This window comes from Pan paniscus, chromosome 10, assembly GCF_029289425.2.
Source record: "Pan paniscus chromosome 10, NHGRI_mPanPan1-v2.0_pri, whole genome shotgun sequence".
In the NCBI taxonomy this organism is placed as follows: domain Eukaryota; kingdom Metazoa; phylum Chordata; class Mammalia; order Primates; family Hominidae; genus Pan; species Pan paniscus.
In genome coordinates this window covers 29,608,702-29,622,764 of record NC_073259.2, presented here as the reverse complement: position 1 = coordinate 29,622,764, position 14,063 = coordinate 29,608,702, and the positions used below count along the sequence as shown (strand labels likewise).

General features: G+C 42.8%; 2 protein-coding genes across 2 annotated transcripts in view; one reads left to right on the top strand and one right to left on the bottom strand.

Moving 5' to 3' along the window:
- Positions 1-13,264, bottom strand: part of GNS (glucosamine (N-acetyl)-6-sulfatase) — a 45,936-nt gene extending 32,672 nt beyond the window's left edge. Inside the window, exons 1-3 of the mRNA XM_003824800.5 lie at positions 12,819-13,264; positions 6,424-6,483; positions 1,431-1,637 (exon numbers count right to left, since the gene is read on the bottom strand). Of these exons, the coding sequence (XP_003824848.1) occupies positions 1,431-1,637; positions 6,424-6,483; positions 12,819-13,010 (459 nt within the window). The 5' untranslated portion in view covers positions 13,011-13,264. The remainder of the gene's footprint in view (positions 1-1,430; positions 1,638-6,423; positions 6,484-12,818) is intronic.
- Positions 13,236-14,063, top strand: part of TBC1D30 (TBC1 domain family member 30) — a 119,305-nt gene continuing 118,477 nt past the window's right edge. Inside the window, exon 1 of the mRNA XM_034935511.3 lies at positions 13,236-13,384. The gene's annotated coding sequence lies outside the window, so the exon portion shown is untranslated. The remainder of the gene's footprint in view (positions 13,385-14,063) is intronic.

Here is a 14,063-nt window from a genome sequence, read left to right as displayed (position 1 = left end):
AACTGACCCTAAGCAGTTCAAATAATCAGACTATAAGCTATTGACTTATTATAAGTTGAACATCCCAAATCTGAAAATCCAAAACTTTTTGAGTGCCAACACGACACTCAAAGGAAATGTTCACTGGAGCACTTCAGATTTTCAGATTTGGACTGTTCAACCAGTAAGTATCATGCAAATATTTCAAAATCCAAAAAATCTGAAACGCAAAATACTTCTGCTCCCAAGCATTTTGGATAAGGGATAATCTGTATTTCAGTTGCCCTGCAGATGAAACCCACTTTTAGAGCTCGATTTATCTGATGAGATGAATAAAATAAAGAAACCACAGAATTATCCCACTTTATCCTTACAAGGTTTAATGCCATCCATTTAAGGCAGAATTTAATCCCTGAAAACAAAATCTTTATACTTTAACGATCTCTCTTAATTTTATATACACATCAGATGACCTTCAAATATGCAAAGTAGTGTAAGCTCTCTTTATGACCCACAGCCCCAACCAAATGATCCAGTATCCACAGTTCCTATTTCTCATGATCCTTTTCAAACTGACTCATCTTCCTGTAAACTCACAAGGTTGCAGATTTCCCCAATTATTGGGGGGAGGGGAGAATTAACAGAAAATCCAGATCAGATATTAAGATCTCTACCAACTACAGATAAAGAGTATAAGTACATTTTCTCTGTCTTGAACCCCCACTTTAACTGTAAGAGCTAACCCCAAACATTCTCGAACATACTATTTCCTTTAAGCTTGGACTTTGGGTAAAAGCTAAGGCCAATGTGTGAATGTGGGCACATGGAATCCAGCCTTGACAGGTCACCACGAGGTATCCCTCCATCCAGGTCTACAAGGCTGGTGTACCAGCTGCTGGCCATACACTTTAATGACCTGCACGACCCTGACTCTGGGTAACTAATCTCTGCACATTTTGTTGCCATGTTTCACATCAGAAAATGAATTAAGCATTAAGTTGTTATAATTCAGAAAAGATTCTAAGAAATCTGAGGAAAGATTCTAAGATGAAAAATGTCTTCAGTTAGATACTGATAACAAGGAATGGAAACAAAGATACCATGACAGCCACATGACAAACAGAATTCCTGAGGAAAAAGGGAAGACGCATCAGACAGCAGCACTCTTAGGACAATTTTTAAATACATGCTCCTGGGACTACTGAAAGGAAGAACAAGTGCCCATATCATATAAATACACAAGTTCTTACCCAAATCATGTAAATATGTACATGTGTACTTATATGAACATATTTACATGATATGGGTACTTGTTTAATGGGCAGATTCACAGAAAACAACGTATACCAAGAAATCCTTTAACATTAATTGAAATTAATAATAAAATTAACATGAATTATATTCACATTTTAAAAGCCATTATAAAAAAAGAAACAGATCATTCAACATACCTCATTTAAATATTTCCCTGCAAAAAAGGTCTGATAACCACACATTGATCTGAGAATTGCTGGGAAAGTATTTGGTTCTTGGATCTTCTGCCAGGACTTACTACTGCAGTTCCCCTCCAGAGTGTTGTTCACAACGTGATGATTATGTGGGTACTTTCCTGTCAGGATACTGGCTCTGCTGGGGCAGCAGAGAGCACTTGGCACATACTACAAAGGAAAGGAAGCAAAAACGACAAAGTCACACAAGAAAGATGGACTTCTCATCATTGTTAAAGAGAGTAAAGAAAAGCTCCTTAATACTCTAACTTCAAATATGTAGTTTCTCATGGAATATATATATTTTTTTCTACACATGACATGCTTCAGGGCTGCTTTAAATCATAGTGGAGACATTAAAGCAGACAGAACAAACTGAGAGAACGGATTTCTTTCTCAAGTGGCTTCTTTCTGCAGGATAACGGTAATTCTAGTCTCATCTGCCACAGAGATAGTTGCTTTTTTTTCTTTTGAGGCGAGCTCTCTGTCACCCAGACTGGAGTGCACTGGCACAAGCACAGCTCACTGCAGCCTCAACCTCCTGGCACAAGTGATCCTCCCACCTCAGCCTCCCAAACAGCTTGGAGTACAGGTGTGTGCCACCACTCCTGGCTTTTTTTTTTTTTTTCATTTTTTTATTTGTAGAGATAACGTTCTTCCTGTGTTGTCCAGACTTGTCTCAAACTCCTGGATTCAAGTGATCCTTCCACCTTGGCCTCCCAAAGTGCTGGGATTACAGGTGTGAGCCACTGCACCCAGCCAGAAATAATATTTATACACAGGGGGCACAGCATGGTGAGAGACGGGTCTTAACCAAAGACAAAGAATACTACTTGGATCTAATTGAGACACAGTGGTTCATTTGCAGGCTGATCTGCAGCTTTACACATTTCCTATATCATTTTATACACTGGACACAGACTTTTTTCCCTACTGTAATTATATTTCCATTAGCTACTGTCAGCAACAGATTTTCCCCATTCTACCCAATCATATTGGTACACATCACCAAGCCACTTCACAGAAAGGTAATACTAGCTTATACTTGGACCAGCAGGGAAGGAATACTAGCTTATACTTGGACCAGCAGGGAAGGAATGGGCATTTGAGCACACACTCATGCAAAAATTGGGTATTATCCTTTCAATATTAGCAAGTTTTTTTGCCTTTCAAATTTGATTTGGCATTTTTATTTTTATTTATTTATTTTTCTGAGATGGAGTCTCGCTCTGTCGCCCAGGCTGGAGTGCAGTGGCGCGATCCTGGCTCACTGCAAGCTCCGCCTCCCGGGTTCACACCATTCTCTTGCCTCAGCCTCCCAAGTAGCTGGGACTACAGGCACCCACCACCATGCCTGGCTAATTTTTTGTATTTTTAGTAGAGATGGGGTTTCACTGTGTTAGCCAGAATGGTCTCGATCTCCTGACCTCATGATCCGCCTGCCTCGGCCTCCCAAAGTGCTGGGATTACAGGCATGAGCCACTGCGCCTAGCCTTGATTTGGCATTTTTTTTTTTTTTTTTGAGACACATTCTTGCTCTGTTGCCCAGGCTGGAGTGCAGTGGTGCGATCTCAGCTCACTGCAAGCTCCGCCTCCTGGGTTCACGCCATTCTCCTGCCTCAGCCTCCCAAGTAGCTGGGACTACAGGTGCCCGCCACCACGCCCGGCTAATTTTTTGTAGTTTTAGTAGAGACAGGGTTTCACAGTGTTAGCCAGGATGGTCTCGATCTCTTGACCTCGTGATCCACCTGCCTTGGCCTCCCAAAGTGCTGGGATTATAGGCGTGAGCCACCGTGCCCAGCCGATTTGGCATTTTTAAATAATGGTGAGGAGGAACATTCTCCACATGTACTGACTGACTGTGTTTATGTGAACGGTTTGTTCATATGCTTTGCTCATTTTTTTCCTCCAGGGCTGTTGGCCTCTTGTTACATAAGATTTAAGTTAAGGAAGAATTCAGTCATGTTACAAATACTTCCCATTTTTACTTTTGCCTTTTAATTTTATTAGATGTTTGACTTCTTAAGTTTAAATTGGCAACTCTTAACTCTTTCTCTTTTTGTTTTCTGATCAATTTTATGGCCAGTACACAGTTTATCTTAATATTACATTTTAGCATCTGGTAGAGCAATTTTTTTTTTTTTTTTTTGAGACAGGGTCTTAACTCTGTCACCGAGGATGGAGTACAGTGGTGCGATCTCAGCTCACTGCAACCTCCGCAACCTCAGGGTTAAGCAATCCTCCCACCCCAACTTCCCAAAGTAGATGGGACCACAGATGTGCACCACCATGCCTCTGTTTTTGTTGCTGTTGTTGTTTTGAGATGGAGTTTTGCTCTTGTCACCCAGGCTGGAGTGCAGTGGCACAGTCTTGGCTCACTGCAACCTCTACCTCCTGGGTTCAAGCAATTCTAATGCCTCAGCCTCCCAAGTAGCTGGGCTTATAGGTGCTCGCCACCACGCCCGGCTAATTTTTTGTATTTTTGGTAGAGATGGGGTTTCACCATGTTGGGTAGGCTGGTCTCGAACTCCTGACCTCAGGTGATCTGTCCACCTCAGCCTCCCAAAGTGCTGAGATTACAGGTGTGAGCCACCATGCCTGGCCCAATGCCCAGGTATTTTTAAGTATTTTTAGTAGATATAGGCTCTTGCCATGTTGCCCAGGCTGGTCTCAAACTCCTGAGCTCAAGCAATCCACCTGCCTCAGCCTCCTAACATGCTGGGATTACAAGCATGAGCCACTGTAATTTTTTTAAAAAATTACTTTGATTATTCTCATCTATTTATTATTCCAGATAACTTTTGGAATCACTTGAGTCTCAAATAATCTTGTTAGGATTACAACTAGAATAAACATTTTATTACATAATATTGTGTCTTAGCTGAGCACAGTGGCTCACACCTGTAATCCCAGCTGTTTGGGAAGGTGAAGCAGAGGATCACTTGAGGCCAGGAGTTTGAGACCAGCCTGAGCAACAGAGTGAGACCCTGTCACTAAAAAAAAGTGGAAAAAAATTGGCCAAGTGTGGTGATGCATGCCTGTAGTCTGAGTTACTTGGGAAGCTGAGGTGGGAGGATCGTCTGAGCCCAGGAGTTTGAGTTCAAGTCTTCAGTGAGCTACGTCACTGCACTCCAACATGGGCGGTAGAGTGAGACCCTGTCTCAAAAAAGAAAAAAAAGAAAGAAAGAAAGAAATGTATATAAAATGATGTGCATATCTACGTATCAAATATTTTTTATCTTACCACTCGCATCATTTTGTAAAATACATAGGTCATAGCCATTTCTGGCCCCAACCAGTTACTCTTAGAGAGTTTATAAATTATGAATGAGGCTGGGCATGGTGGCTCACACCTGTAATCCCAGCACTTTGGGAGACTGAGATGGAAGGATCACTTGAGCTCAGGAGTTCCAGACCAGCCTGGGCTACATAGTGAGTGAGACCTTTTCTCTATCTTTATATAGAATAAAAAGAAATAATTATGAATGAGATATTTTGTCTCCCGCCTTCTATTTTTCTAACTGATTACATGGAAGAAAGTTATTAATTTTTATTTTTTCATTTTTATCTTGCTGAATTCTAGTGATTTTAAAGGGTTTTCAATAATTCTCCTGTGTTTCTTAGATAGAAAATCCAAACAAGCAGAAATAATTTTTCCAATATTTTTACCTCTTATTTCCATAAAACTTATGGCTATGACTAGACAGTCGGAACAACATTAAATGGAGCACTGTTTCATCCCTAACAGCAATGCCCTGAGTCTTTTACCTTATGTATTTGAAATAGGCATCATAGTCAGGATGTATTCTTATGATAGCTTATTACCAGGAAAGGATGCTAAAATTTCAGAGTACTTTCTCGTATCTATTGGGAAGAACATTCAATTTTCCTTCTTTCACTTACTTGTATCATGTTGGTAGACATATAATAACCAACATCATGTAGTATTTACTATAAGAAGTCAGGCATTGGCTGGGTGTGGTAGCTCATGCCTGTAATCCCAGAACTTTGGGAGGCCGAGGCGGGCAGATCACTTGAGGTCAGGAGTTCAAGACCAGCCTGGCTAACATGGTGAAACCCCATCTCTACTGAAAATACAAAAAATTAGCAGGGCATGGTGGTGGGTGCCTGTAATCTCAGCTACCCAGAAGGCTGAGGCAGGAGAACTGCTTGATCCCCAGAGGCGGAGGTTGCAGTGAGTCAAGATTGCACCACTCAAAAAAAAAAAAAAAGAAAAGAAAAGAAAAAATAAGTCAGGCACCGATAGAAGTGCTCTACACCTATTAACTCAACCTCACAACAACTCTGAAGAAGATTTTGGTACTCCCTTTTATAAATGGGGAGGAAGAGGGCCAGAGAGGTTAAATAGTTTGTCCAACGTCACACTGCTAGAAAAGAGGCAGAGAGGGTGTTCCAGACTAGGCAGTCTGGCTCCAGAGTCTGAGCACTTAAACATAACACTATGCTACTGTTCAAGGGATTTCCTGATAGTAGGCTACCCTTACATTCCTAGACTACCATTCAGTTGGTTATGTACATGGTTCTTGAAAATGAATTGCTAATACTTTATTTTGAATTTCTGCATCTATATTTATGGGGTGTGTGTGTTGCTATTTGTCAGTTTTGTCTATTAGGGTTAATTGGGTTTTTACCAAGGAAAAGTTTACACAGCATACATATTCCTTGATTTTTTATAATCCATTTTCAAACCTCAAATGGTGAGGTTTAAAATAAAATTCTCTAGTTCTGAGACTGGCTTAGAAATATCTGCAATTAATCTTCAATTGATAAGAGGTAATATTTCAATTAAAATTCACATTAAATAAATCCTTCCTTCAGATCAGGCATTTAACAAGGAAAAAACCACATAGATCATACCAGATTCCCGAGAAGAGAGTATCTTCTTAGAATATAAACACAGTTAAATTAACAAAATTGAATTAGCTTTCAAACTTACAGCACTGGAAAAAGTCATCCCCATCTCTCCGATGAGAGCTTTGGTTTTCTTTAGTGGTGTCTGTAAAAGTAAGTAATTATCCATTAAACAATTTCTTCCAATAAATTGAGACACACAGCCCAGAATTCCTGTTTTGTTACATCTTACTCAATCTTTTATTCCCAAATGGTCAGCTCTAAGCAACAGCCAAAGAGAGTCCTGTATGATTCTAGAGACAAGTTTGGTTCCGGCCAGCTCCATCCTGTATAAAAGTGCAGGAAGTCAAAATGCTTGCAGGAAGGGAAAGTTCAGTTGATGGCAATAACATCTTTGTGCCCTTATTAGTCATCAGCGCCCAGATAAGGCAGATAGGGCAGACCTATCTCCATGAATTAATCTTTAGAAGTAGGATGTGGGAAATGATATAAAGGGAGCCTTCCGCCCTATAGAACAGAAGTAAGACAACAGTTGGATTCTGAAAGCCAGACAAGGCCACAGGACTCCGAGACTGATTCAAACCTCACACACTCAGTGGTGGAGGCCAGACACACACTGTTCAACTACCAACTACTGTTGTCTGCATAGACCCACAAGCACCTCAGGATAAGGACTTGAACCAGGTGGCAAGCAGGTGTACACAGAACACTGTCAGGCAAAAGGCTACTCAGAAACTATTTCATGTCCTGCTTTTCATCTTTTGTTCAAAATCTAAGATCCTTACAAGTACAGAGAACAATTAACTTCCTTCTAGAATGAGGACAAAAGTATGAAGACAGTCATTTAAATACGAATAAAAGGAACACTAATATTCTTCAGATTCCAGACAGCAAAAAGCACCATTGAAGAGGTCATTTTAGTTGTAATATGGGTCAGTTCACGATGATTCTGAGATACCTTTGAAACCTAAGACCATATTCAATGCAGTTTTAAGTATATTTTGTTGTGCAATAATTCCTTAAAGATTGCTAATCTAAATACATAAGTAGGTTAACAGGAGCCTCATTTTCAATAATGTATAAATGACTTTTCCCCATTGTTTTATATAAATACAAAACCTACGGAATCCATAAACTCGAAAGGATGAGGATTCTAACTTATCCAAAAAAAGCTCTGATAATTTCATGAGTAGATCCAGAAGAGGCTGCCAAGAGACGCTAGAGAAGCAGAAGATCTTCGCCAGCCTTCCGAAGCAAGGTCGTCAGCCATACTCTCCTCAAAGCATCACTGGGTACCATCCTCAGGAAAAGAATACTGGGCTTCATGAGACATTGGTTTGATAAAACACCTGAGTTACTGTGAGGACATTTGAAGGTGAAATGAGGATTCAAAGAGTAAGTGGAGAAAAGGACCAGAGTTGACTGTATGGGACTTAATTGTCAAACTGTCTGATAAATATGTAAAATTATGAAAGAATATCTGATTTACAGTAAGACTGTGTAATAACATTTATTAAACACAACATGTGCCAGGCATTAATCTAGGCAGTGGTGGACAGAGGATAGATGGTCCTTGCCCTCATGATCTCCGCACTCTTGGGGACTTAAAACAACTAACAGGTAAACAATCAGTCATTTCAGGTGGTGGTAAGTGCTATGAAGAGAATAAACCAGGATGATGTGATTACAGCTGGTGGGAAGAAAGGGGAACTACTTTAGATGGGTGGTCAGAAAAGGCCTCTCAGGAGGTAACTTCAGTACGGAGAGCCATGCGATGAGGAGTCAGTCATGCAAAAATTCAGAAGATGTTTCAGGCTGGGTATATAGCAAGTACAAGGGCTGCCAGAGGAAGGAGAGAGGCACCTGGGAGGAAACAGAGAAGCCAGTGTGGTGATGGAAGCAGCTTAGGGAGGAAAAGGGAGAGTGAGGTAAGATGAGGTCAGAGAGGCAGGCAGGAGTCAGTGATGCAGGGCCATATAGGAATTTAGACTTTAGGCCCGGTGCAGTGGCTCACACCTGTTATCCCAGCACTTTGGAAGGCAGAGGCAGGAGGACTGCTTGAGGCCAGGAGTTTGAGACCAGTCTGGGCAACACAGCAAGACCCTGGCTCTACAAAAAATATAAAAATTAGCTGGGCATGGTAGTGCATGCCCGTAGTCCTAGCTACTTAGGAGGCTGAGGTGGGAGGATTGCTTGTGCCCAGAAGTTCGAGGCTGCAGTGAGCTATGACTGCACCACTGCAATCTAGCCTAGGCAAGAAGAGTGAGAACTTGTCTCCAAAAAAAAAAAAAAAAAAAAAAAGAAGTTTTTATTAACTGCCATCTTTATACTGCTAACTATAGTACAAAAGACAACCATAATCCGTGCTTAATTGAAAAAGTCCCAAACAAGAAACCACACTACTCAAAATGTGTCATGTGTCTCTATGCTAATTAGAATGTAAAATGAATCCTTAAGATCTAAGCAAAGACAGTGGCTGGTCAAGTTAAGGCCATGCAACAGTCTTTAAGCAGCAGCCAACTTCATGCCTTCATGTGGGCAAACATGTTACTCTACTCACCCCAAGCAGAATCCTTTTCATTAAAACCCTAAAGAATCATTTACTTTCCTGGTTCCATGCACAGTTGCTCTGAAACGACAATTCTGATAATTCTGTGGCTAACAATGGAAATTGTTTTGCTTTCAGTGAAGCAATGACGTATTTATTCTCACACCTGTAATCCCACCACTTTGGGAGGCTGAAGTGGGCGGATCACTTGAGGTCAAGAGTTCAAGATCAGCCTGGCCAACATGGTGAAATCCCGTCTCTACTAGAAATACAAAAATTAGCCGGGCGTGGTGGTGGGTTCCTGTAAACCCAGCTACTTGGGAGGCTGAGACAGGGGAATTGCTTGAACTCAGGAGGCGGAGGTTGCAGTGGGCCGAGATCGCGCCACTGCACTCCAGCCTGGGTGACAGAGCAAGACTCCAACTCAAAAAAAAAAAAAAATTATTCTTCCCCTACCTTTCATCATAGTTTCTTCTTTCACTTGCCTGCGATTTTGGCCAAATGTCACTTTTCTTAGAGTAAATGATTTTTTTTTTTTTTGAGATGGAGTCTTGCTCTGTCACCCAGGCTAGAGTGTGGTGGCACAATCTCAGCTCACTGCAACCTCCACCTCCTGGGTTCAAGTGATTCTCCCACCTCAGCCTCCCGAGTAGCTGGGACTACAGGCACGCACCACCATGCCCGGCCAATTTTTGTATTTTAGGGTTTCACCATGCTGGCCAGGCTGGTCCTGAACTCCTGACCTCGTGATCTGTCCACCTCGGCCTCCCAAAGTGCTAGGATTACAGGCGTGAGCCACTGCGCCCGGCCGTGACTTATTTTTAAAAGAGCAGCTTATGCTTCTGTGAAGAACAGTGTGTCCACCACACTATAATGATGTTTAAATAAAATCAAGAAAGTGATAAGAACAGTGTCCTGGCAAAATAAAAAATAAAAACAGAGTCCCACAGATACCTGGAACAAATACAATGAAATGTTAAAGACGATGCTACTATATAAAAGAGCATTTCAAAGATGCCTGAAAAATTCCACTATAAATCTAAATCATGTTGTAAATGCTATATACAATCCTTTGACCTGAGTGAGTTTGGTGGGGGTTAACCACTGTTTATTTTGCCAACTATGGCAGCAATCTGTGATCTTTTTTAGGTTAGAGCTCTTTCCACAAAAATGAAGACATTATACACAAAGTTTTACATATAAATTAAGGAGTTCCATGATGTCACTGGCATCCCCGAATGTCACCTGCAGACTCTCTGACCTATGGTGTGATTATGCTGGTGTGGGTATGTGGAATGAAATCTGATTATTATCACAGTATTCTAGAATAGGAGAAAAAGCATGGTGATCTGAGGTCATAAGATACCCAGGCTTTGTCCAATATTAGCTATATGAACTTAGTCATGTCACTTAACCACCTTCCAGTTTTAGTTTCCTTTTAAGATAAGGATACTATGTACAGCAGAGGACTCCTGTGATGACTGAAGCACAAGTATAAAAATCCTCGTACTCTGCTCGGCTCCAAGTAAGTTCTCAAATGCTCTTGTCTTAGCTCTTCCCCTTGGAGTCCTGTTTGACAATTAGTGGTAGAATATTCTGAAAAAGCCTAGAAGAGAAGCCAGAATTCTTGAGTTTGGAACATTAAGTTTGACTTATGCCCTCCACTCAATTTTGGTACCTCTCTCCAGTAGAAACACTTATTAAAAAAAAGAATCTGGGCCGAGACAGTGGCTCATGCCTGTAATCCCAGCACTTTGGGAGGCTGAGGTCCAGGAGTTCAAGAGTTCAGGAGTTCAAGAGTTACTTGAGTCCAGGAGTTCAAGACCGACTTGGGCAACATGGAGAAATCCTGTCTCTACAAAATATTTTAAAATTAGCTGGACGTAGTGACATGTGCCTGTAGTTCCAGCTACTAGGGAGACTGAGGCAGGAGGACCGCTTGAGACTAGGAGTTCAAGGCTGCAATGAGCCTTGATTGTACCACTGCACTCCAGCCTGGATGACAGAGCAAGACCCTGACTCAAAAAATCTGCTGCTGGCTTAACGAAGCAAATTGGATTAACATACTAAAAGGAAGAGACCTCAATACACACAGACTACAGCCGTGGTTTATAAAAATTGAAGAAACAACTCTGAATACCTTATATTTAAGTAATCAATTTTGTTTTCAACACCTAAAAAAGCCTGACCTTTTAACTGAGTACTTAAGTCACTGCTAGAGAAGGCTTGCTTTTTCTGGTCAAAACACTCTTCAAGGACACATTTTTTTCTTTTTTTTAATAAAAAAGGAATTTTGTGAGCAGACAAGTAAGTGCAGTAGTTGGAAGAGTAGTGAACCTAAAGTGTAGGAGGAAAATTAAATTAAGACCGATGTCAACATGGCTTGGTAGAAACTAACAGACAATGAAGCATATATGGCAGGAAGAAATGTGTAGTCAAAATGCAAGCCTCTTAAAACATCAGCTATAAAAGACTCTCAAGCTCTTGAGCATCAACCTAAGAAATATATTTTACAACTCGGGAAGAAAGAGAGATAGATAATGATTACCTTTATCAAGTGTAACACACACACTCACACACATGGACCTTTTCTATTCTATTCTATTCCAGAGGAAATAAAAAATGTTGGTAGTTACTCACTAAACTGATGTCACAACTCACTCAAGGGTTGGGACCAGAGGTTTGAAGGACACTGAGCTAGGGTGTGTAACTACACAAGAAAAGTTAGGAACGTCTTGCCTGTTGTATTTCATAGTCTCAACATTCAGCTGAAAGCAAAAAGAGAACTGAAACGAAGAAAGCAATAAAGCATTTGGTTTTAAAGCGAAGAGAGGAATGCTGAACCCAGGGTCAGAGGACTCTGCCTCAACTACTCATGTCTTGGGCAAGTTGCTTTCTGGGCCTCCATGGGGAAGGGGTTGGAGTGGATGTTTCCAAAGGTCACACATTCCATAATTCTGCAATACACAAGCAAAATTAACACTGGAAAAAAAATGAAGTCTTGTGACAACACCCATTAGATAGAAAATGAAACACTGACAGTCTCTAATGCAACAGTCAGGTGTTCAATCACACTAATTGAATTTTCTTGATTCTTGTAAGGCAACACACACCCTCAATAGTTCGACGGTCGGCCTACCAGATTAGTTCACTTCAGGCCTTTTTTTTTTTTTTTTTTTTTTTTTTTTTGAGACGGAGTCTCGCTCTGTCGCCAGGCTGGAATGCAGTGGCGCGATCTCGGCTCACTGCAACTTCCGCCTCCCGGGTTCAAGCGATTCTCCTTCCTCAGCCTCCCAAGTAGCTGGGACTACAGCTGCGCGCCACCACGCCCAGATAGAATTATTGTATTTCTAGTAGAGACGGGGTTTCACCATGTTGGCCAGGATGGTCTCGATCTCTTGACCTTCTGATCCGCCTGCCTCGGCCTCCCAAAGTGCTGGGATTACATGAGTGAGACACCGCGCCCGGCCCAGGCTTATTTTTATTGACATCAGATACAGACATTGTATACAGGCACAAACGTGGAGGTGGTCTAGGTCTCTCATAAAGGGGACTGGACTTGTCTGTGATCCTCTAATCCAAAAGAAAAACAATCAGGCCTTGAGGGCTCTTAGACAGCACCTGATCCTCATTGGTTCAACCCATCCTCCACTGGTCTCCACATGTTTATCTTGAGATATTAACGTAAACTCCACAGCAGTACGGTCCAGACTAGAAGCTCTGTGTGCTGTACGCATGTGCCTCAATCCAGAAAGGAAAAGAGTATTGCAGTCCCTTACACCGGCATAAAGGGCCTCAGGTGGGAAAACCAAACCTACCCAAGGATAAGACAGCCAGTTCGGGGAGGAGGGTGGTGGGGACCGGGAAAGAGAGCAACAAACCGGGGAGTCAGCCCAAGAGATAGAGGGGCGGGGCAGAAACAGAAGAGTTACCATGCCGCCGAGCACTTCGTCCTGGTCGTCCGTGAGGAGCAGCACCACGTTGGGCCTCCGGGTTCCCGCCGCCACCCCGAAGACCCCCAGGCAGCCGCCCAGCACCAGCAGTAGCAGCGCTGGGCTGCAGGAGGGCAGGTGGCGGGGGCTGCCCCGCCGGAGCCGACCTGGGGCTAGAGGCAGGAGCCGCATAGCGGACAGGCTCCGGGGTGACCCCGGGACGGGACGGGACGGAGGGACGCACAGCTAGCTGAAGGGCGAGAGGCCGACCAGCCGAAGGAATAAAAAGCCGTGCCTTGAAGGCCGGTGGCTGGGGTCAGACGTTTTCTCCCTAGGCGCGATCACGTGAGCCGGGGACAGGGGGCGGAGCACGCTGCGCGGTCACGTGACGGCCGGCGTGGGCGGGGCCGCGGACTGGCGCAGCCGGGAGGGAGGCATCAGGCAGTGGCGGAAAAGGGGCGGAGAACCGGAAAAAAGGGCGGAGAACCGGAGAAAAGGGCGGAGAACCGGAGAAAAGGGCGGAGAACCGGAGAAAAGGGCGGAGAACCGGGAAAAGGTCAAGACCTGTACGTACCTCTCGCGCAGGCTCGGGTTGCGTTCTGGTAGGACGTGTTTCTGAGCGCTTGGTGGAAAGATTTAAATGGGGGGAAGAGAAGATGAAAAGCAGGAAAGAGTTGGCAAATACTAACCAACCGATTAAGGAAGAGAAAGGAGTACTGTACATAACAGATATTATCATGAGCTGGTGAGGAAAGTGGACTCTACCATATTTAATCCCCAAGTCGACGGGCACTTATTCAAGGCCCGGATGTTTAATCGTTTTTAATTTTCTCTACAACTTGTGAGATAAATCTTAACATTCTCATTTGGCTCAGACATTAAATTCGGAACTGGTTAGCTCTCTTAACTCCAAAGCCTAATTCTGTTCTGCTTTCCTCAGCAGACATCGTAGTTTCAAACAATTTAGGGATGTCCTGACAGCTTTATCCTAATGGTTATCCTAATGGTCCTTGGTGACTTTTTAAACACCCTCTTGGAACATGTTGGAGGATGTGCAGATCGAACAAAAATCTTGAAACGTGGTCATCCAACTGCATTATTAAGTAATCTTTAGCGGGGAATAGCCCTTGAAACTAGCTCCAGATATTTCTGTGGTCGCTCTGGAATAATTAGACTTTGCCCCTCTCCTCTCACCGCCCACCGTGGGCGCGGTGGCTCACGCTTGTAATCCCAGCACTTTGGGAG